This window comes from Trematomus bernacchii, unplaced genomic scaffold (assembly GCF_902827165.1).
Source record: "Trematomus bernacchii unplaced genomic scaffold, fTreBer1.1, whole genome shotgun sequence".
Taxonomy (NCBI): Eukaryota; Metazoa; Chordata; class Actinopteri; order Perciformes; family Nototheniidae; genus Trematomus; species Trematomus bernacchii.
Window position 1 is genome coordinate 7593942 of NW_022987313.1, and position 23686 is coordinate 7617627.

At 42.1% G+C, this 23686-nt stretch overlaps 2 protein-coding genes across 3 annotated transcripts; one reads left to right on the forward strand and one right to left on the reverse strand.

The window, feature by feature from the left end:
- Positions 1-300: 300 nt before the first annotated feature.
- LOC117480412 (serine protease HTRA2, mitochondrial-like) lies at positions 301-6203 on the forward strand. 2 transcript variants are annotated; one of them, XM_034127766.1, is made up of 8 exons: positions 301-974; positions 1319-1523; positions 3176-3370; positions 4559-4591; positions 4969-5077; positions 5200-5269; positions 5375-5470; positions 5736-6203. In XM_034127766.1, the coding sequence occupies exons 1-8, from the start codon at positions 526-528 to the stop codon at positions 5899-5901; spliced, it is 1323 nt and encodes a 440-aa protein (XP_033983657.1). In that variant the 5' UTR covers positions 301-525; the 3' UTR covers positions 5902-6203. The 2 variants fall into 2 exon arrangements, with proteins under 2 accessions (XP_033983657.1, XP_033983733.1); XM_034127842.1 differs by having other exon boundaries at positions 301-899.
- Positions 6204-6271: 68 nt separating this feature from the next.
- Positions 6272-23686, reverse strand: hif1aa (hypoxia inducible factor 1 subunit alpha a). Its single transcript, XM_034127651.1, has 15 exons — positions 23396-23686; positions 15052-15242; positions 14499-14650; positions 14030-14114; positions 12109-12218; positions 10941-11143; positions 10634-10740; positions 10354-10501; positions 9847-10166; positions 8666-8850; positions 8285-8407; positions 7951-8198; positions 7773-7872; positions 7589-7679; positions 6272-7443 (listed from the first exon to the last, which is right to left on the reverse strand). Exons 1-15 carry the CDS (start codon positions 23425-23427, stop codon positions 7274-7276), a joined length of 2265 nt encoding a protein of 754 aa, XP_033983542.1. The 5' UTR covers positions 23428-23686; the 3' UTR covers positions 6272-7273.

Genomic DNA, 23686 nt, shown 5'->3' on the forward strand with positions numbered 1-23686 from the left:
GTCTTAGTATAGTATGTTGAAAAAAAGTCATAGCTTACAACGTCAACAAATATGAAAAATGTAATAGTATAATATGTCGAAAAATATGAAAAAAGTCATAGTAGTAGGCTATGTCATTGGTGTTATTTTATTTTATTGTATATGACTTGGTTCAATGTATCTATCTTCTCCATTGATCAATGTAACTAATTATGCAATGTAGGCTACCCTTTTTTATGTTTAAGATTGATTGTTGTTCATTAACATTTTTTCTTTGTTTTTTTACTTTTCGATTTCCGGGTCAAGTCACACTTCCGGGTGAGCTTGTTTATTTCTCAGCTGTCGCTGCTTTTTGTCAGTCAGTTGGCTCGCCAGTAGAACAGTGGACTTCACAGGAAGAATATGTCCTGTATTGTTTTAATTTATACAAGCAGTGCAACTTTAACAATTTAAACAAAGCGGACTGTTATTACTTTGAATATATTTGGATATACAGTGTTGTTTCGCTGTTTGAAAACTCCTGAGGTGTGACTCAAGTGATGCAACATGGCAGCAATTCCTCTCAGTAGGTGTCTCTTCTCCGCACTAAGGAGACACACTCGGTGTCAAAGCCGGGGATTAAACTCTTTGGCCGAGAGGACAGTGAGCCGGGTGTCCTCTGTGGTGACATGTAACCGCAGAGAGGGGGACCTTGACAGGAGACCCGGTGTGGAGCGGGACAGGAGAAGCGGTCAGGACAGCAGCAGCTCTCCCCTGCTGCAGTCACTCTCTGTGGGGCTGGGACTCTGCGCTGTGGCTCTTCTGGACAGTCGAACAGATGAACAAGTAGAGGACGGAAGAGTGTCTTTATCCGGGCGGCTTCTTGGACTCATCCTGCCATCAGCTCACTGTGCCTCTCCCTTTAAACCCGACACCCCCCGGTATAAATACAACTTTATTGCAGATGTGGTGGAAAAGTCTAATCCAGCTGTAGTGTACATTGAAATTGTGGGCAGGTGAGTTGAGTTAAAGACTGTTTTCCTTCGTGGTGTATGTTGTTCAACCATGTTAAAAGAAAAAACACAATTATAATAAGCTGCAACAATACAATAATGGAAGGTAAAACAACATGGGTATTGATGAGAATTATTAAACAATAACATACTTTTAGAATATTTTAGCACATTATCAAAGGACTTGATAAATACCTTTAAGGTAGGTCCTGTTCACCAACATCTTGAAGAAGCTGCATGTTTCTTAATTGCTAAAATAATGTTTTGTATTCCTCTCTCTGCAGATTAACTTATTAATGAATTTCCTTTCCAGGCTGAATAAATAAACGAATGTTACTGTTTTACAGACACCCATTTTCAGGAAGAGAAGTCCCTGTGTCAAATGGTTCTGGTTTCATCATCAGCAGTGACGGTCTCATCGTCACCAATGCTCATGTTGTGGCCAACAAGAGAGGCGTCCGTGTGAAGCTCACCAACGGGGACACGTACAATGCCACTGTGCAAGATGTTGATCAAGCAGCAGATATTGCCACCATTAAAATCACTGCAAGGGTAAACAACTGCTTAAAGAACTTTATATTGTTTATTTGTTTACCTCACTGGAAGTGCTCACATCACTGTAACAGACGGGATCAGAGGCCTGTACTACGAAGCCGGATTTTCGCTTAGCCGGCTGACTTCAGGGAAAACTCGGGCTTTCCGGTCCTACGACGCTGGTTCTCTTTTTAGCGGGCTAGATCTCCATGGTAACTTATGCTGAGCGGCTAACCTCCTCGGGAGGAGGTTAGGTTGCAGGCTAAGAGATCAACTCAGTGAAAGCACCGCCTGCTGACCAATCAGAGCTCCGTGTGCGGAGTTTAAAGCTATCAAGTCATATTACAGGATAGAGGAAATACAGAAAAACTGCCGTTGCAGGAAAGACAGCCGGCAAAAATCAACTGACTGTGTGAACGTGAAAATTAATAGAATATCCCCTCATCTTCAGAGCAATCTGACTATTATAACATTAGCGTTAAGAAAGCTTACTTGAATATCTGCCACAACATAAGTAACAGGATCAAAGTAACATTAAGTACAGCCCGCGGCACTGTGAGTGCAGACGTAGATGTGTCCCATTATCATTCATATCATATCACATCATAATGTATCATATATTTCCTTATCTGAGTCAGCTTCTTGAGCCGTATCTGGCCGTGCAACACTCACAGTGTCACATACTGTATGCAGAAGTATTATTTTAAGCAACACATTAAGTTGACGAAACACTTGAGTCAAATGTAATTAAAGTCAGATCCACTCGTGTCTTGGACGGGGCAGTGATATCATAAACCTGTTAATGTACGCATTCAAACGCTTTTTCTTTTACCAGCTGTATTCACCTTGCAGGTGCAGCTATGTGGCTTTTATCCTGGATAAAGTGTTTAAGTCATGGATGTTTAAAGTTTAACTTCTTCATATTTGACTAATAGCCTATTAAAGTTCACTTTTCACTCAGGAAGTATGACGCTGCGCTGTCAGTACGCTTGTCCATGTTTGAGATTGGTCGAATGCTCCAAATACCACCCCTTTCATGTGAACGCGCACCTAACTAGATAGGACACGGCTGGCTTGAGCGATCCACTTGATATCCAGCGTCGTAGTACAGTTTAGCCAGAGCGCGTATGTTTTGGATTGGGCCAACCGGCTAACTCAAACATATCCAGGTTAGGAAAATCCGGCTTCGTAGTACAGGCCTCTGATCATTTAGAAGTAATAACAGTTAAGAGAAAGAACACAAGAAAACGACAACAAAAATTCAGCAATTGCACTTGGTATTAACATGATTTTGATCATATTTTGACACACTTTCAGCCTGTCTAATGGTTAAGATCATAAGATACGTCAGGTCATTGCATTTTCTTTGTCTTCAGTTAAATCGTCTCAATTAAACCTGCTGTACCAACTCTGAAGAGAGACTGCATCTTTGCCTGAGAATTACAAGCTCTACTTAAAAACCACTATAGCAATACTATGTTTTTACCCTTTCAAAAGCATTACTGTTATATTTATAATAAGGCAGGACACTTGCATGATAGGAGCTTTTTAATAAGAAACATCGGGCCAATTGATGAAATAGTAAGCTTTATCCCCTTGATGTACGACTGACCTACAAGCAGTGTGGATGTGTTTATTAATCGCTATCTCTCCGCCTACCCTACATGCAGAATCCTTTACCAACGCTCAGCCTCGGTCGGTCATCTGACATTCGACAAGGAGAGTTTGTGGTTGCCATGGGGAGCCCGTTTGCTTTAAGGAATACAATCACGTCAGGAATCATCAGCTCAGTACAGAGAGGCAGCAAGGAGCTGGGCCTGTCCAACTCCAACATAGACTACATCCAGACTGATGCAGCTATTGATGTGAGTTTCCTGCTGTCATTATACTAAAAGGATATAAATGTACACAAAAACATATTGCTTTGACTGTATGTTACCCTGACACATAAATGTTATGAACAATGGGGTCAGGAAAAACCCACGCTTGTTAAGAGGAAGTTCTGTGACTCCGAAATGTCTCATATTTACGCAGTGGTTCTCAAACTTTTTCTGTCAGGCCCCCCCTTTGGAGAAAAAAAAAAGTCGGGCCCCCCCAACACAAATAGTCAGGCGCCAGAGATTTATTTTGCGGGTGTTGTGGGGTAGCTTGACGTTTCAAAGAGGGTGCTCAAACATGTAGGGTTTCCCATTAATGCACCGGTCGCTACAGTGGAATTTTCTACTGCAACAATCCCCACGCATATACACAGTGTACCCGCGACTGTTACAATGAAGGCTCGATAATCAGCTCACGGCATATAGGTGTAAGCAGGGGTAAAGTACTATTTTTATAGGTGGTGTGTGGACCTCACATCGGGGGGTCCGGGGGCAAGCTCCCCCGGGAAGATTTATTTTTAAATATTGAAGTTAAAAGCATCAATCTGGTGCACTTTGAGAGCAAAATGAAGAGATCTATGGATACATCTCTCAACACCCATATGAAGCAGAACTGTAAACAGATTTACTTTTTCTTTATGGATATTTTACAAATCACCCTTTTAAACTTTATTCTTTTTTTACTGTCATATCATCATATTTCATACCTGTTTTTCATTTATTCTCTTATTTTTTTATAACTATAATGATCATATAAACGTGTGCCTCGGAAATAATTGTTTACATTAATGGTGACCAAAACGTTTGAGACTCACTGAGATAACACTCAGAGAGTCCTTTAGCTCACTGAGTCTCTCAGTCTGACAGGAGAGGACTCTCCTCCACTTTGTGGTTGAAAAAACTCCTTATATCCGTTAGCGTAGCTCGCTAGCACCAGAAGCTAACAACAACGATCTCCGGTACCGGTGCGCTCTCTCGCTCTCACTCGCGCATGCACACAAAATGGCTCGTTCCACACACACACAGAGCCGAGCTTTAATGAAACACAGAGACCCAGACGTAATAGTACTGTATCATATTATTTATTTTTTTAATAACCATTTCCTCCTGGTCTCTCGCGCCCCCCACTTTGAGAACCACTGTATTAATGTCATGCTTTGATTTTCTGTTCTGCAGTTTGGAAATTCTGGAGGTCCCCTGATTAACTTGGTGAGTCAGATTCAGTTTAAATGTTCATCATCACATTAAAACGTCACCAAACCTGTTCTGTTTGTGGCTTTAGATTTTACTTTTAGTGATTTAAAAGTAGTGTGACAGTTGTTAATGCTACATGAAAGAACCCTCTTTATTTCACCTGCCGTTGCATTAGGGTACCTTTTTATTGTTACAGGATATGTTCACTTAGTGTGGGGATGATGTGTAATTAGTATAACCTTTACAACGTTTTGAATAGTTTTAATTAATACAAGTTGCTTCCTACCAACTTGAAAAAACATCCCTTTCAATGACACTGCACACGTTTCTTAACCTAACTGGACTTTGATAGCCATAACATGCTATCTGAATGTTATCTCTGCTGTAATTAGGATGGTGAAGTCATTGGTATAAACACGATGAAGGTCACAGCCGGAATCTCCTTTGCTATTCCATCTGATCGCCTGCAACTCTTTCTGGATCAAGCATCAAAAAAGAAGAGTAAGAATCAGAATCTCAAAACCCTCTTTCTGTCCAAAGTGTTCTCTGGAGCATTCAACTGTTTCCTCTTTAGAAAGCAAAAAAAGGTTTTACACTTCCTGTTTTTGTGCATCCTCTTACAGATACTTGGTCTGGCGAGTCAGAGACGAAGCGGCGGTACATTGGTGTGATGATGCTGACCCTGACGCCGAGGTAAACGCTTAACAAGCAGGAAGGGCTGCAGAAAAACCTAGGAGAGAGGAGTTACAGCACAGCTGGGTCCAAACTGAAATGTTTCTGTTTTTCCATTTGTTCCAGCATCATCGCAGACTTGAAGTTGAGAGACCCATCCTTCCCTGACGTGACACACGGCATCTTGATTCACAGAGTAATCATGGGCTCCCCGTCCGACAGGTAAGCAGACTGTGGATGTAGATGACGTACCATTCTTGCTCTAGCGTGAGTGTGGAAAACCTAGAAAAGTATATTCCACACCTGAAAAAGTCATGGAATTATAAAAAAAACCTTGAGCATTTCCGAGAAGAAATCGAATTTTGATTTATACATATGCTCATTACCCCTGGTTGGAGGTGGAGCTTTGTAATGTTTTCTATAGTAGGCAATGAATTTAGCATGTATATGTTGCTGCCAACCCATAATACTGTGGCCCTTGTTTCAGAGCTGGCATGCTACCAGGAGACGTGGTGTTAGAGATTAATGGAGTGAAGGTGAACACCTCAGAGGAGATCTACAAGGCTGTCCGCTACAGCGACGAAATCACCATGGTGGTGCAGAGAGGACAGAAGTTGCTTCGACTGCAAATTACTCCAGAGTTCACAGAGTGATGCTTTCAGAGGGTCACATGATTAATACATGTTGTAATGTTTGATTTTGAGTTCTAGTATTTGAGGACTTTTGTTAAATATTTTGTTGATACCTCAAATGAAAGTATGTATTGCCTGAAACGGTCTTTCTCTGCAAGGCTGTTTACTAAATAATTATTTGATGTCATTTCTAGAATCAAACAGTTTGAATCGTCGTAACCTGCCAGCACCTAAAGACTTTAATGGCCAGTCTAGTATTTATTCACCGGTTTCCCAGAGTACAATAAATATGTTTTCTACCGCTAGAAAATGTGCCTAAACTAGTCATGTAATGAATTGTTTTCAGAGCCCAAAATACAGTGTTTGTGAAAAAAGGAAATCTGAAACAATATACTTTATTAAAGCCATTTAATATTCGACGGCAACAAGAAGCATGAGCGACCCAATAATATGGCATGGATCAATGGTATTAAACTGAGCCAACAAGTTTGACAACTCACAATTGCTAACATGATAGTGATCACACAAGTCAAATATGAATATCCCACTTATTTTAACATACTGGTTTGAGTATGTCACGCACAGTAAAAACTAAAAACATGAATTCAATTCTCCATGATGAGAAGCAACTAAAAACCTAAGTGAGGCGCTTACACTCAGATTTCACCTTGAGACTAAGAAGCTGTGAAGCCCAACTGAGTAAATACAATTTTCCCTGGTAAATGTACAGTAACACACTTACAGTAAAGTAATAAAGTGACATGTACTGGACTGCTACACAATTAAATGCATTACCTAAAAAACTGATAGCTATTAAATGGAGATAACATTCAAACCACCTACGGTTTAAAAAATATGTTCATACTTTCTGGACTAAAGACATCTTGTTAAGTACGAGTACTACAACATACAAGTATGGGAGGAAAAATAAAATGGTTCAAATCCCATTAAAACGACTTTAAAAAGGCATAATATATATTGCTGGTAATATTTTTATTTTTAAGAAAATATAAATTGTGCGACTGAAGCTTACAATACACTGCTGGCAGTAGTGCCAGGGTCTGTGGTGACCTGCTGGAAAAAGGGTCATCTGTCGAGGCATTGTGTGCTGAGAGACTCCCCGGGAAGAGAGGAAAGACAAAAACAATAAAAACGACATTTGGACATCTTGTGATGCCTGAACCCCTTGCACCAAAACCCAGATGCTGCCATGGTGTTTGTCACGGTGGAATGCTGCAGATATCACATGGGTGCACGAACAGCGGACTATAGTCAAACTCATACAGATACATAAATACGGGGGGGGGGGGGGGGGGGACGGGACACATTTAGGGTGACACAATATGAGGGAGAAATTGTAGTGTCCAGCAGTGGGCAGAGACTCCAATTTACGTTAGATGACAATGACATGGTCCAGAGCGCACAGCAGCTCCTCTCCCTGCAGCAGGCACTGGCGGCCCTGCAGCGGGGCGTTCACCTCACAGTCGTCGCGGGTCAGATGTGGCAGGCTGAAGAGGGAACTGGTGTTCTCCGATGTGCAGCCCAGCAGACGGCTCGCCATGTCTGAGGAAGGACGAGATATTAAAGAGTTATGATTCTATTAGTGTTTAGTGCTTAAACTGTATGCTGTTTAGAAGCCATAGGTTGCCCCTTGGTCTGTATATAAAAAAACAGACTTAAGTGTTTATCTCCGATCTGGTTGAATCACCTGAAGGCAGCAGGAGTATGGTCCTGGTTGTTCCTGACTCTGAGGCCTTCAGCTTTTTGCCCTGCTCCACTTGTTCCTGAGGCAAAGTACCCTAGGAAAATCATCAAAAAAAGACACTCAAAATCTCCATCTGTACACATAAAGTAGGTTCTATGAAAAACCAATTTGAATGTTGGGGCCTTACCTGTCCAATCATCTCTTTTATGTCACCCATTTTTCTTTTGCGCTGTGCATTCCGGGCTGCCAGGGTCCTGAGCGAGACTTCTTTGTCCAGCTGTGGGGTCCTGCGGCACAGTAATGGTTATTAGCAAACACAAAAAAGCATTACAAAGCAACACATGTTGTGCATTTTGGGGACTTACCTCATAGCAATAATGGGGGCCGTTTGAGGGGCCCTGAGAAGTGCTGGGGACGCTGTGCGGCTGCCTGGTGCACTGACCGGGGAGAAGGGATAGCTGTGGATGTCCTGTGTGATGTGGATTGGAGAGCTCTGCAGGGATTTGACAGGTCCACAGGAGAAAGGCTCCTCTGGGGTCAGGCTGCGCAGCTGGAAGTCATCGTCCATGGGGATGTAGGGAGCCAACATCTCCAGATCTAAGTCTTCCATCGCCTTCATGGGAGAAAAAAAGAGGATAGAATCAGAAGGCAGAAACCTTTACTGTGTTTCATTTAAAAGAAATCTCCTGGCATTGTTACCTGTGTGGTGAAAAGGTTCTTGGGATCTGTATCAATGGCAAACAGCTTCTCCACCAAGTCTAGTTTGGAATCTGATTTCATCTCCGAGTCCATGGGGAAACAAAAGTCCATGAGACTGCCAGCCTAAAGAGAAAAGAAGTCAAAGGTCATTCACTTCTCAGTACATATTCCTAAGTGAAGGGTTCATACAACTACAAACAGTAACATTCAAGCACATTGAAGGCCTTGAACATCATATGTTAATTGTTAATATAATGGCAATTGCAAAATGTAAAGTTTACAGAATGAGTTTATATCTAGTACTCTTTTTGTTTATATTAAAATCTGTTCATAGTAACAGTAAGTGGAGAAAAAGTGTGTGACAATAATTGAGTGTCTGACCTCTGCTGATCTGAGGCTGGTGAAGGTGCTGGACGGAAAGCTCTCAGCTTTGGCAGCCTCAGAGCTGATGGTGCTGACATGGAGGGGCTCGTATGGCGGCAGAGGCAGAGCCAGCTTGTCACTGGTGGAGGGAAGCATTACATCGTTGTAGAGAGGGACCTCCTTCAGCAGCTGGATCTCTGAATCTGTATCAGAAGAGAGAGGGAGGTTAGAATCGATCACCCAGTGTAGAAACCCTTATTAACTGCTGGGGAGAAGTTTAACTCATAAGGCGCCGTCAGAACTCTTTAGTTCTGATGAACTAAAGAGCAGATCGCATTCACACCGGAATAAGTCCCTGAGGGAGGATTAGGCAAATGAAGCCGCTGACGTCACTTTGTCTTCTTCTGCTTTGGGTTTACTGGGAGGCCGCTAACAACTTCACGGCGTATACTGCCACCCGAAGTCCCCGGCCGGAAGTCCCCGGAGTTGGGGACTGGCTTCTACTTCCGAGTAAATCGCCAGAACGCCGACACCTCCTCATCTCCACCGCTCCCATGTTTTTTTTTGTGTTGCCATAAGTTAGTCTCTCTCCATTGGTGCGCTGGGCTAATGCTAATAATGCTAATGCCAGCAAATACAATGGCAGCTTCACAAAACTTTTCTGAGGCGTGGTTTGCAATCCGCCCAGCCAATCAGAAATGGGAACCTTTTTCTCCCAGGAAAGTACCTGCTCTCTAGCAGGGACTAAAAAGGGGGTGAAAAGGTTCTCATGAACTAAGTTATAGTTCCGGATTTTTTTGGTGTGAACGCACATTTTCAGAACTATATCAGAACTATAATGGGAAAAGTACTCCGGTGTGAAAGCGCCTAAAGCGACCGTCTATTTTTTTTATATGTGTGGGAAGTCCTGATCTGTTTTTTCATCAACACGGATGCATATGATGGTCATTCAGACCTACAGTGGAAAAAAAACTTGAAGCGTTTTGAACCAATGAAGTGCCCCACACTTAATACAATTAATAAATAATCAGCAAAAAAGGGAAAAAAAATAAAAGTAGTATTGTTTAATTTGGCATCAACCTCGCGTATTCCTGCGTATGTGTCTTCTGCGTGAGACGTGTGAGTGAATAATATGTGTGATATGTTTGTGGTGTGGACGAGGGGTTAGTGTGTGTTTGTGTGTAAATGAGGCCACGAACCAGGGCAGCTGAAGTCCAGGGAGATGATGGCGTCTCCGGCAGCCGGGGCCAGCAGGGTGAGGGCCTCCGGCTCCTCCTTCAGCTGGTCGTACAGGCTCACAAACGGCTGGGCCTCTGCCGCCTGAGTGAACAGTTTGATCACATCCAGCTCTGGGCCTTTCTCCTCCAACTCCTTCAGGGCCGGGGACATGTCCAACTCGCTGATCTCCACCACAGCCTTCATTTCCTCCTGCTGCTCCTCCTCCTCCTCCTCCTCCTCCTCTGGCTTCACATCCTCCTTCTGCTCCAGAGACAAGACCAGTTTCTCCTCCTGGATGCCACTGTAACAGAGTTATGTTAGGATTAGGTTCACTGAGTGCAAAGGCTCTGAAAATATACAGAAAGAAATTGTAGTATGTATGTCTTTTTTGTACAAACCAGCTATTTCACTTCACCTAAAACTAAACACAACAACTTGACTTCATTACAATCTCTTCTGAAATACTGTTCAAAGAACCTTTATAGTACCTGAGCACAAAGTTGACGCAGACGACGCACTGTGGCTGGGAGTTCTTGTTGTTGTAGATGACAGTGGCTTGTGTTTCCACCCACACAAAGCCGCCTCTTTTAGCCAACATCCGGTACTGGCCTGTGCTTACCTGGCCCTTTGCAAACACTAAAAGCAAAGAAAAGGGAGGATGAGTAAAGATAGATTCAGACATTTGGCTGAAGGTTTAGCAAAAATGACAGATTTGTTGTGGATTTAAGAGCAAGATTGAATTCATGCACTCATGTTGTTCATGCTTACAGTTGTGGTGAGTCTTGGTCAGATGGTCTGAGTCCATAGCGTGATAGTACTCATACACAGAGCGGTTCAACAGGTCGTCCGGGTCATAACCCATCAGCTCAGTGATCCTGGACAAGCAAACAAAAGATTATTTCCTCCACTCACTCACACTCGGCTTCTGCAGTATCTCCACTGAACACTAGGGGGCTCTGTGTGACCATGTTAGTGAGAGCTTTGGCAATAAAACCCAATAAAAAGTACACAGGTGGTTGAAGCAGCTGAATCAATTGACGTTAAGATTTGCAATATTCACTCAGGACCAACGCACCTCTCGTCACAATAGGTGAACTTCATGTCCATTGTGTGGCGGCTGAGAAATGTCTTGGTGTCCAGAGGGACCTCGATGTTGGAGGGGTGTTGGATGGGGTCGCAGATCAGAACCAGGTAGGGGACTGGGGGCTCCTTGTACCCGTTGGGAGTCTCCTCAGTGCAGCCGTCATACACACGGACATGACCGGCGCAGTGGAGCACCTGGAGGGCGACAACAGGAGGGTCTTTACACTTCTATTACCATTCCCAGACCCCATTGAGCGTTAACAGTTTTCCTGGATAAATAAATACATTCAAATACAGGGTGCTTTGAAATCTCCTCAGTTATGTTCCCTTAGTATTTTGCCTACACATATTGATTTTTTCTGTACTTTAATTTGTGTAGGGGGAAATGCAATTGTAAAAGACATTTAAGAAGTACTCTGAGATACATTTGTGGTTAGGGCTTTGCGAATAAGTGAAGATTAGTCTTTTTAAATGGTGGGTTAATCATTTGAGTCGTATGTTTTCATACTTACTCAACAGTTTTTCTATTAGGTCAATTACCGGTTAAAATATGGGTTGAATGCACTTTCCTATATGTGTATGTCAAACAGAGACACTAATGGTTTCATTTGTATTAGGACTAGTATAATGTTCTAATTTCCTTTGCACATTAGGGTTATTGGATTACTGCTGATTTAAACATCCGCTACTCTAGTTTCTGCATTTAAACTTCAGTATTCTAACTCTTTCCCTAGTATAGAGGCAATATTCAAATACAACTTCAACAAGATTTTTTTTTTTTAAATACTTCAACAAGAAAATATTAGTATGTGCTTAGTTGCTCTCTTTCCATCTTAAAAGCTGTGAGTGGGAAGTGGCTTTTAAACACAATAGCTGTCATTATCCAGTCTCGTGATTTGATATGCTCTACAACCCTGAAGGAAGCCTTTCACGTCATTGATAAAAGTTAAATAAAATAATCAGAAAGATAATATTTACCACTTTTGAGTCAGAAGTTTGATAAGCTTCACTCACATCCCTTGTGTTGATAAACATACTAGCACATGGTAGACTGAGCAAAGTGTTAATGGAATGAATTCCTCTAACCAAATTAATATGTATAACTATACTTGTTTTAACATTTCTAAAAGCATTTTCTCACTGATTCCTCTAGGCCTTACCTTCCATGCAGCTGATTTGACATTCACAGTGCGGCCCCTGCTTGTGAGAGTGCATTTCATTCGGAGGAAGAAGCTGCGTGCTGGGTTTGGTTCCTTGGTCTTTTTAGAGCCTGAAATCACACAAACAGGAAGACATGCTGACTGAATCAATTGCTGTTTTTTTTATTTCAAATTGCCAACAGTTCACATTTGCATTCTCAGGAGACATTAGGCTGTGAAACAATGTGGTAAGCTTAGCCAGGTAAAAAAAAAAAGGAAGTGAAGTACCCAGCTGTTGTAGCAGAGATAATATCAGCGTGGAGGAAAGCAAATGTGGTCTCAGTCAGGCGCTGATAACAAATGATGTTATAAAGCAAACGTCAGTAGGGAGAACTGGGAGGTTTTATCCTAATCAGTTTCACATCAAAGTTTTGCTAAGAAACATAATTGAACTCCCTGGAAGAAAAAAAACGTACTCAAACTAAATCACTGAAACAAAACAATGTAAATGTGTGTTGTGTGAGCAAAAAAGGAATTGTTTCAGAGATGTAGTGTTCTGTTACAGTAATGTTGAGTGAAGCTGGGTCACTTAAGTCCAAAAACTAGCCAACTCTACTCTAATCACGTTGGCCTCTGGACTGAAGTGGGGAAAAATAACTTGTTCCGATAGCCTCCTGAGGCCTGCACGACGAAGCCGGTTCAACATAACCTGGATATGTTTGAGTTACCCGGCTTACCTAATCCAAAACAAACGCGCTCTCGCTAAGCGGTCCTACGACGCTGGTTATCTACTCGTTAACTCAAGCCAGCTTTTCCCTATCTAGTTATGTGCACGTTCACATAAAAGGGGCGGGGTTAGCAACATTTGACCAATCACAAACATGGAGAAGCGCACTGACAGCGCAGCGCGTCATACTTCCTGAATGAAAAGTGAACTATAATATTAGACAAATATGAAGACGTTAAACTTTAAACATCCATGACTTAAACACTTTATCCAGGATAAAAGCCACATAGTTGCACCTGCAAGGTGAATACAGCTGGTAAAAGAAAAAGCGTTTGAATGCGTACATTGTTTGTTTGTTTGTAGCCTTTATTTAACCAGGTGAAAATCCCATTGAGATCAACGATCTCTTTTTCAAGGGAGACCTGCAGCACATTGGTTACACATAAAAACAAACAGGTTTATGATATCACTGCCCCGTCTAAGACACGAGTCGATCTGACTTTAATTACATTTGACTTAAGTGTTTCGTCAACTTAATGTGTTGTTTAAAATAATACTTCTGCATACAGTATGTGACACTGTAAGTGTTGCACGGCCAGATACGGCTCAAGAAGCTGACTCAGATAAGGAAATATATGATACATTATGATGTGATATGATCATGTGACATGAATGATAATGGGACACATCGACGTCTGCACTCACAGTGCCGCAGACTGTACGTAATGTTACTTTGATCCGGTTACTTATGTTGTGGCAGATATTTAAGTAAGCTTTCTTAACGCTAATGTTATAATAGTCAGATTGCTCTGAAGATGGGAGGGGATATTCTATTCATTTTCACGTTCACACAGTCAGTTGATTTTTGCCGGCCGTCTTTCCTGCAATGGCAGTTTTTCTGTATTTCCTCTATCCTGTAATATGACTTGATCGCTTTAAACTCTGCACACGGAGCTCTGATTGGTCAGCAGGCGGTGCTTTCACTGAGTTGATCTCTTATCCTGGAACCAAACCTGCTCCGGACCAGGCTAGCCGTTCAGCATAAGTTACCATGGAGATCTAGCCCGCTAAGAAGTGAACCAGCGTCGTAGGACCGGAAACCCAGTTTTCCCTGAAGTTAGGTCGCTAAGCGAAAATCCGGCTTCGTAGTACAGGCCTCAGGTCTGAGTTTGCCAGCTGAGAGTTATATCTATTTCTTCCTGTTTTGTCTCTCACCTGTTTTGTGCACCAGCATCTCCCTCAGCTCTTCTTGATCACAGGGATGAATGAAGTCAAACACACTGTATCCAGTTAGGTCAAACTGCAGCGGAGAGAGAGAGCAGAGTGTTAGTCCTTTTACCAATAACATGCAGCTGATTAAGTAATGGTGTACAGTGTGGCAACTTTGAAACGTTTACAATTAAAGGCCTAATGTGTATTTTTCTGTTTATTGAACAGAATCTGTAAAAACTTACATAACTGATTAAGTAATGGTGTACAGTGTGGCAAGGTGACAACTTTAAAACGTTTACGATTAAAGGCCTAATGTGTATTTCTCTGTTTATTGAACAGAATCTGTAAAAACTTACATAACGTTAACAATAACCATATTTTATTTTCTGCGTCTGACTCCATTTTCCATTGATCTTATACTCTCTCTGCGGTCTCTTTATTGTTGAGACACAGCAGGTCAAATCGGACCAACCTGTGCCAGCCCCAGGCACTTGTTGACATTCTCGGTGAGATAGATCATATCTCCGTCTTCCGACAGCACCATGAGAAAGCCCTCCAAAGCCTTTAGGTAGGAGCCGTTGAGCTGGGCATCGAGATCCTTTTCCTCCTCTGCCATTGGCTCTTCTGGAGGAGATAACATAGAGGGGAGGGATAGGGAAAAAAAACAAAACCAAGTGATAAGTCACATGAAAAGCCTTTATTGTCAAAAGAACATGTTTGCAAGGCAGGACACTGCGACACACAGAAAAACACACTACCCACAGGTATATCTGCAAAGAGATCTATGTTGAGCGTATGTGTCTCTGAGAAGAACAGCTGATTCAAGGGTCGAAAACATTTTTTAATGTAGTATCTGGCACCTTTATCCAAATAGTCAATTCTCAGGATGCCTCTATGATAATAATGAAAATGGCTACAGAATTTAATTATCAATGAAGTCCAGAATTATCTTCTTTTTTGTTTTGTTTTTTAAATCGTATGTGCCCCAAGTTTGTTTCCTGACGGGTACAACAACAGCTACTGACCAGTGCTCAGCAGTTTCCTCATGCGCAGGTAGCTGATGATGAGCCTCATGATGGAGGCCTTGTCCAGGCTGGAGCTGACGCTGTGGGGCAGGGGCAGCTCCTGGGCCAGCTCGTAGAAAACTTCCGACTCCTTCCCACGCCGGCTCCGCGCTGCATCCCTGGACTTCTCCTTCCTCCGGTCCGAGCTCACCCTGCGGGGGACAGGAGGTTGGTCAGCCACAGCATGGCCACACAAAGCTTCTGATCCCACTATGCACACTACAAGAGCTGACATCCCGACTGAGTGTGTGTGTGTGTGTGAGTGTGTGTGTGAGTGTGTGTGTGAGTGTGTGTGTGAGTGTGTGTGTGAGTGTGTGTGTGCGGGGTCTGCTCTGCTGTCACAGAGGAGGCAGCAGCAGCTAGAGTCCGCAACAAGCAAGCTCTCAGCCAAGCAGCTGTCTGGACCCCCGTCAGACTCATTTACATACATGGCTATCTGCAACTGTCTTATTGGCTGCCGCCCACTCAGAGTGATTGGCTGGGGGCCAGGCATGGACTCCTCTGTCTCTCTCTTGACACCGACACCAATCATCCTGACATTTATGAGTCTGGGCGAAAGAATCCACAGGGAGGAGAATGATAATGCTAACACAGAGAAACACACACAAACACAGACTCAGTGACGACGAATATCGCGATAACAAAATGAATTGCCAATAAATGAACTGATATTGAAGAGTACCAAGTTCAGCCCTTCTACTGCTTTCAGTAGACAGCAAAACATTACAACACATTTCAGATAAATAACAACCGAAAGTATTTACAACATTCATTTGCTGAACATATCTAACATTAAAACTGAAGACAAAAGGCACCAATAATGTTTCGAAGAGCAATATCTACCCATCTCTCTTTTATCTAACTAAAGAAAATCACAGAGAGAACTATCATGATCTTTATGCGTAGTGGTTGTTACGCACGTTGTCATTGCGATCACGGTAAAAATCAATATATTGTGCAGCCCTAAGTAATAAGAATCCCTCAAAACTGCCATCTACTAGCTCAGGCATTTATCCAAGGTCTGGCTAATGGACTCTCAACACACTGTAAACAAGAACTTAAGTCCTGGCAGTGTTTTAAAAATGAAAAAAGAGGCAGACTTTAAAATGACACATTGAATTGTTCAAGTTACTATACAAATGCTTATGTTATTTTATGGATTTCTCGATATGGAAAACCTTGACTTTCAAATCAGGAACTAATTGAGTTTTATTCGTAAAAGTGGGCATGTGTGAAGCTACGCCAACAGAAATAGACTGGCTAAATCTGCAACATAATAGTCAACATGAGTGCTGGTGCCATTATCTCCCTCTCTCACAACCACAACCTCATAACCTCAAATGCATTTGGACAATGGAGCAGCATCAAACTCAAAATGGATGGCAGTTCAAAAGTCCTTGGCTTTGAAATGTACACCTAATTGAAATTGATCTGTTGTGTACTTACAGCAACGGCCAAGGTCATGCTGTTATTTAAGGCTCTCTAACAATGTAGCCTCCTGAATATCAAATTGTCTGGCAGGGTAACAGACAGATCTTTCATAGGGTAGAGATAGGGAGAGTGTTTGGTTGTGTGCCAAAACTTTACATCAAATAGAGATTTCAGATCAAATAACAATACCGGTCAATGGATTCAAATCTTCTCCAAAATGCATGGGTTCTTCCTAGGCCCATGCAGCACCTCAGAAGTCAGGCCACTAGTTATTCCGTAACCATGCTTGTTAACAAACCAAACCAAGAAACAAAACATCCTTGAAAGAGGTAAAATAAGCGATAAGCTGAGCGTACAAACAGTGCAGAATGAAATAGATCACTTTCAACCTTAAGAATTCAAACCAAAAAACAAACAAACAAAGATGTAACCACTTAACCCATGTTGGATCTTTGCCCAACCACAATAGACATCTTTCCTTGTTCATCTAATCCCCATTTGACGACAAAGGCCCACGGAAAAAGATATGACCTAATTGAGGTTCTTGGTTGTGCATATACATACAATCCTCCCCCTCCTCTAAAACATGTTAATGTTTACTGTGATATAAACAAGTTTCAACCAAGTCTGCACTTACAGCCATACGTGTATACATTCATGTTTTGCATATTTGCGAATACCACACACAAATATTTGCAATATCTCCTGTCAATCCCAGGGGATTTTGAAAGGTGATCGCAGAGTAATGCAAACACCTCGGGATCGACACATTTCCTTTCTTTCAAATCTAACTTTGGCACTTACTTTAACAATATCACCTCCAACCTACATTCAAGTAAAGAAGTTAATGTGTCATCAGCGGGAAATGTATCACAAATGATTAACAAGCCACGGCAGACAGGGACACTAAAGGTCCTCTTGCTATAGCTACTGGCTAAGCTTCTGATGATCTAATGTCAGACTAACTTCACACATTGTAATAGGCTGTCCTCCCACTGAAGGCTGATTGATTATTACAAATTATTTTCCGTTGTAGTGTCTGCAAGCCATTGTGTCACATGCCTTCATGCAAATCCTATGCAAATGAATTAATCTGTAATATTCCACTGCAATTTACCTCTGCTGACAGGGACAGAGGAGAGACATTAACTAAGCCTACATTCAAACAGTAAAGTGTCTGAGTCCCTGGGTGTTACTACTACAATACCAACGATTCAGAGGGGAAGGAAACTTATTCAAACGTACAGATCATGAAATAATGCAGAATGTAGATAAAAGCACAAACCCCTTAACCATATCAAATGTATCAAACGCAGCCCCGTGACAGAACGGTCACAATAAACCCACAAATAGTTATGCAATAATCAGGCTGTAAGGTGCAAATGATGCCCTTGCGCTGACCAGAGGTGGGAAGTAGGGGTGTTGAAAATAATCGTTTCTACGATGCATTGCGATGCGGACGTGGACGATTCGGTATCGATGCAGTGACGGAAGATAATCGATTATAGCGTAGTAACGTCGCTTCCTGATTTTCCGGCTGCGGCTTTACTATAACGTTTTTTTTTCTGTCACTTTAATATCAAATCGGTCGGTGACGCAGAGATCAGGGAACAGACGTGACAGCGGCACAGCGGTACAGTGGCACAGCAACACCAAACACGGAGCAGTCTGCTTTATCCACCAACACAAGAACACCAGTCCAGAACCAACAGCAGAAGGACCCGCTCTGAATCACTCCGTGTCGCTGCGGCTCAGAGACACAGGGATTTATGTTTTTCAAAAATAATCGCGTTACAATCATGTCAGGTTTTTGGTGGATTTAATTAAGTCTTGGATTGCATAGTATGAATGTCCTCTAGCAATTTTCAGACGATATATACGTGTGTAAAGTTTGTGAAGGCAGGAGGAAAAAAGCTTCCGCGATCACCGTCTCCTCTCCGTTCCTCCAAACCCCGCCCCCTCCCTGAAAATAATGAGTGACAGGCTGATAGTGACCCGATAGAAACTTTATTATTCACTTAATCACTGATTGAGATATAATGAAGCTAACTTAATCTCATACATTCATGGGATTTATGTAACAGTAAGACAGAGAATGTAAGTGTGCACCCACTGGGAGGTTTGGTCCTGGATAACATACTCTAAAATGACCACTATTATAAATCATTCACTAAGCTAACATAACTCAAATACTACTACAACTGATAACATTGGGCCTATGAGCACCCACCAAGTCCACAGTACACCCTCCATTATAAACAAAAACAGCCTCTCCTTTGAGGATCGGCTAGTCAGACTCAGCCAACAGCTTTAACAAATCCACCTGCATCGGATCAAGTGTTTTACTTCAATTTAAAAATAAATGTAAGTTTTTTTACCCTTAAATTGGCAAGGGAAATATAGGGCTCAGGGAGACCATTCAACAATATCAGATTGTGCACTTTAATCATCTGTGCTACTGATCGTTGGCCTGTTTCACAAAACAAACATTTAATTTAAAAATGGCTTACTTTGAGCATGACTTTAACATTTATTTGTTGCAATTTGGTATCATACTGTAGTTTACAGTTATCGTAATTCATAGTTATTATTTGTTGACAAACAATGGCATCATGCATAAGCCCCAAACCTTAAAATTAATATAACATAAATCCAATTTAAGTATGGACAATAAGTCCATGGCAAAAAGGAAAGATTAAACACTGAATTATTCAATTTGGGTACATTTTGAACACTGAACTAAGGGCACTGGCAAATGCATTCAACAGGAAACATTTTTTATGTGCAACATATTGCAGACATGATTAGAATTAGAATAGGGGAGGGATGAAACCCTCTTTAATGGTCACACATGCAGAGCACACAGCACACACAGTGAAATTTGGCCTCTGCTTTTAACCCATCCTAGTACAAGGAGTCTAGTACTAGGAGCAGTGGGCAGCTATTGTACAGCGCCCGGGGAGCAATGGGAGTGGGGGGGAAGGGGGGTGTCCGGTGCCTTGCTCAAGGGCACCACGGCAGGGCAGGAGGTGAACTGGGACCTCTCCAAGTAGAAGTCCACACTCCATATTTAGGTCTGGTCGGGGACTTGAACCAGCGACCCTACGGCTCCCAGTCCAAGCCCCTACTGACTGAGCCACTGCCGGATGGAGATATGGATGTGGATGTGATGTGATGAGATGTGGATGTGGAGATATGGATATGGAGATATGATGTTAAAGATGTATCAGTCCAAAGATAAGATTTGAAATCTTACTGCACAACAAAACCCGTAAAAGTATTTTCCGACGTGTGTCCTTTTGAAACGTTATCCTCCAGTGAAGAGCAACTTCTCAGCGCAATCAATCAGTTCTGACAATTAAAGCTTAGGAATTAAAGTTTAATCAGCTTTTTTCCCCCATTATATACCTTGTTGGCAAAACCTTCTCTATATTTATTTTTCACAGTAACATGCAAACGTATAGAGCTAGAGGGAAAATCCACAGAAAGCACGGTTTAAGTAGGGTGAAAATAATGCCTTAAGAGCACATCTCTGTCTTCAGCCACAAAACTTATCTCAAAAAAGTCTGCAAACAAACAATACCAATTCCCAGAGGTACAAGTTCTGACTTTTGCTCACAAAACTTCAAACAGGACAACCTCCAGATTGCCAGGCATCGCTACACACATTTGGCCACTCCTATTGACGTCAAACCCTAGTGATTAAGAGATGAGACAGAAATAATACCTCAGAGACACCGGATAAAACTGCATCAAACCAGACCACATCTCGAAAATCACTGCATGGATGAAACCTAGCAAATATTTATTGAAACTATACAGGATGTTCAACTTTGAAAACGATATAAAGTGGAATTTTTTTTTAATTGGCTTAGAACAAGTAATAGATAAATACAATAGATCATATTCTCACACATTCTCACCAGCATTTACTTGAAACTGAAAGGACGATAGCTACAGTCAACTATTAAAATGGGGGGACTTTTAATTGCATGTTATTTTATGTTTTCCAGGCAATCAGTTTATTGATTACACCATATCAATATTTCACATGAAAACAACCCTACTCTTTTACATTACGATTTAATTGACTTGTGTTACAGAGTGAAGCTTGTGACTGTTTTCACTGAAGTAGGTCAATGTACACCAAGAGGTCAACTTAACCCCTAGATTCCACCGGGTCCGTCTGCGCCGCGTTATGGCTACGCCGCGGTGTTCACAGCGATCGCGGCCACTCTAGTCAATGGGTGCTATTCCACCAGACGCGCCGCGTTATGGCTAGAAGCGTCCCAGAAGTGTCTAAAAATAGGATTCAAGTCTATTTTCGACGTGACGCGAGGCGTTGCATAGCGTCGGGCATGAAGTGGACCGGTCAGAGCATCCAGTCAATCCCCAAAATAAACAAATTTTGCAGACCCTATCCCTCTGTAGTCTTTCAAGAAATGCCAACGTTCTCCTCCGGTTTACAGGCACTGTGTAAATTACATATAGAATAATTATGATGATGAATGCATTTTTTTACCACTAAAATACAGCAACACATTTTTGATTCATGTCGTTTATAACTGGAATATTACAATTATTATTAACTTTGTCTGCACAAAGTAGCCTGTCCAGGAAATATGCCCAAATCAACAAAAACTGCAAGCCGGCACGCAAGACGCTCCGCTTCTGAAACGCACCCGGTGGGTTATGACGCTGGAGGAGGTCGGACCAAAACCGCAACGCAGACGGACCCAGTGGAATCTGGTACCGTCCACACAGCGGCGTGCGTTGAAAGCTTCACCATTCACTTTGAATGGGGTGACGTCACGCTTCGCCGAACTGCATTGTGGGAGCAAAGCGTAACTTTAATCTCCCGGCAGGACACACAAGCACGCGGTTTGATTGGCTAGAGCTTGTACTGGCATATTATTTGATTGGCAAGCGCTTCAGTCGACGCTTGAAAAGTTGAACTTTTCTCAACTTTCGAAGCGAGCAACTGAGGCAAAGCGACGCGACGGAACCACAATGCAGTTCGGCAAAGCGTGACGTCACCCCATTCAAAGTGAATGGGAAGCGTCTCCGTTGAAGCACGCGATGCTGCCGTGTGGACGTACCATACAACTCAACTCAGCCCAGCTGGAGTAATAGTTCTACTGAATGATAACTAGTCAATATAATCAATCATGATATTTGTTTTATGTTGTTTAATGTTTCATGTGGAACCTAATTGCTGCAGGTCTCCCTTGAAAAAGAGATCTATGATCGCAAGGGACAATCTGGATAAATAAAGGTTTGAAAATGAAATAAAATCATTCGGACAAAAGCATCCATTTGATCTGTGATGATTCATTAAACTAACTATATGACTATAACTGTAGTAAGTGTGTGACACACCACTTAGATGTATAAACTATAGAATGATGCTGTTTTACCAAATTGCATTTCCAGCCAGAGATAATTAGTGGCAACTAATACAATATTTTGGCCCTTTTCAAATGATTAAAGTAACTAAACAAGTGAAGCGAAATTCAAGGTCGTTTTAAATGCAACTATTCCTAAATTATAACTTTCCATGACAATTTGAAAACTATATTTGATTACGTATCTAATTAAACTTAGCCACAAACCCTAACCAAACCGGAAAAAAATAGAGAAATTCAAACCAAGGACAACAACAAGCAACCTTAAATATTTCATCAGAAACCACACACCTCTCTCCAGCGCTGCTCACGTGAGGCGGGCAGCTTTCCACTATCAATGCTGGCACATCACAAACAAACAGTACACCACAAGTATTGTACTGTTAATTGGATACATTAAGGTATGTGTCAGAATTACAACAAATGTAAATAGAGCCAATGTTACATCTCAGAAGTCTCAACACAGATACAAAGATACAAACAATAGCATGCAAAGCCACATTTACAAACAGACAAAATAAACAGACAACAATATAAGTTATCTGCATCAACCAGAGGCCTGAGGCCCAGTGGCGGACTGGCCATCGGGTTGGTACCGAAGTGGGCCGGTCGGATAAGCTTTCACTGAGTTGATCTCTTATCCTGGAACCAAACCTGCTCCGGAGCAGGTTTGCCGTTCAGCATAATTTACCATGGAGATCTAGCCCGGTAAGAAGAGAACCAGCGTCGTAGAGTTTTTGGCGAAAATCCGGCTTCGTAGTACAGAGGCCTGTACTACGAAGCCGGATTTTTGCTTAGCGAGGTAACTTAAGGGTTAACTCTGGGTTTCCGGTCCTACGACGCTGGTTCACTTCTTACCGGGGTAGATCTCCATGGTAACTTATGCTGAACGGCAAACCTGCTCCGGAGCAGGTTTGCCGGAGTTTAAAGCTATAGAGTCATATTACACAAGTCAGATCCACTCGTGTTTTAGATGGTGTGTCAGTGATATCATAAAACTGTTAATGTACAAATTCAAACACTTTTTTTTTTTACCAACTGTTCTGTATTCACCTTGCAGGTACAACTATGTTGCTTTTATCCTGGATAAAGTGTTTAAGTCATGAATGTTTAAAGTTTAACGTCTTTGGTTAGTTAAGCCAGATAACTCAAACATATCCAGGGTATGTTGAAATGGATTCGAAGTACAGGCCTTAGGTATAGCGTTAAATGTAAACAAACGTCAACAGCTATATGACAGCTAGCCAGCTTTGTTAGTATCAAGCTAACCATAATAGCGTCGCCAGCACGCGCATTTTGTCGACAAAACACGCGGCTCAACTAACAGTTAACAGTTTCACAGTTAACCTTGAAATAAATCACATTAGGCCACACCAAGAGAAGAAAACAAATTGAAGACAAAAGTTGTTAAGTCAGCTCTCAAACAACAGCATAGCCTGCTGCGTAGCACTAGCTAGCATCGGCGTTACCTTTTCTTTTCTGGTACAGTTCCTGTGTCCATGTCAGGACGAAAGGACCCGAGTTGAATCTCTCTATCCGTATCAAGCTGTATCCGGGCCGTCGAGAAATGAACCAAAATACCGCGTTTATTAACAGATATAGATCCGTAAATCCTCAGGCGCTTTGCATACGAGTTCTCACTGTGTATATTTTGTCAAAGCAATCAAGCTTTCATCCGCTAAAAAAGCCCACTCCTCTTCTCTTATGTACTGTAGAAACGGTGCCACGCTGGAGAGAGAGGTTACTCCCGGAGACAGACA

What these genes read in the sequence shown, in the direction of transcription:
- hif1aa (XM_034127651.1), bottom strand. Translation starts at nt 23,427, where the DNA reads ATGGACACAGGAACTGTACCAGAAAAGAAAAG. An exon ending in ACTGTACCAGAAAAGAAAAG is followed by an intron (nt 15,243 to 23,395) that starts GTAACGCCGATG and finishes TGTCCCCCGCAG; the next exon opens with GGTGAGCTCGGACCGGAGGA. An exon ending in GACCAAGACTCACCACAACT is followed by an intron (nt 10,502 to 10,633) that starts GTAAGCATGAAC and finishes CTTTGCTTTTAG; the next exon opens with TGTTTGCAAAGGGCCAGGTA.
- LOC117480412 (XM_034127766.1), top strand. Translation starts at nt 526, where the DNA reads ATGGCAGCAATTCCTCTCAGTAGGTGTCTCTTCTCCGCACTAAGGAGA. An exon ending in AGACTGATGCAGCTATTGAT is followed by an intron (nt 3,371 to 4,558) that starts GTGAGTTTCCTG and finishes TCTGTTCTGCAG; the next exon opens with TTTGGAAATTCTGGAGGTCC. An exon ending in TCAAGCATCAAAAAAGAAGA is followed by an intron (nt 5,078 to 5,199) that starts GTAAGAATCAGA and finishes ATCCTCTTACAG; the next exon opens with ATACTTGGTCTGGCGAGTCA.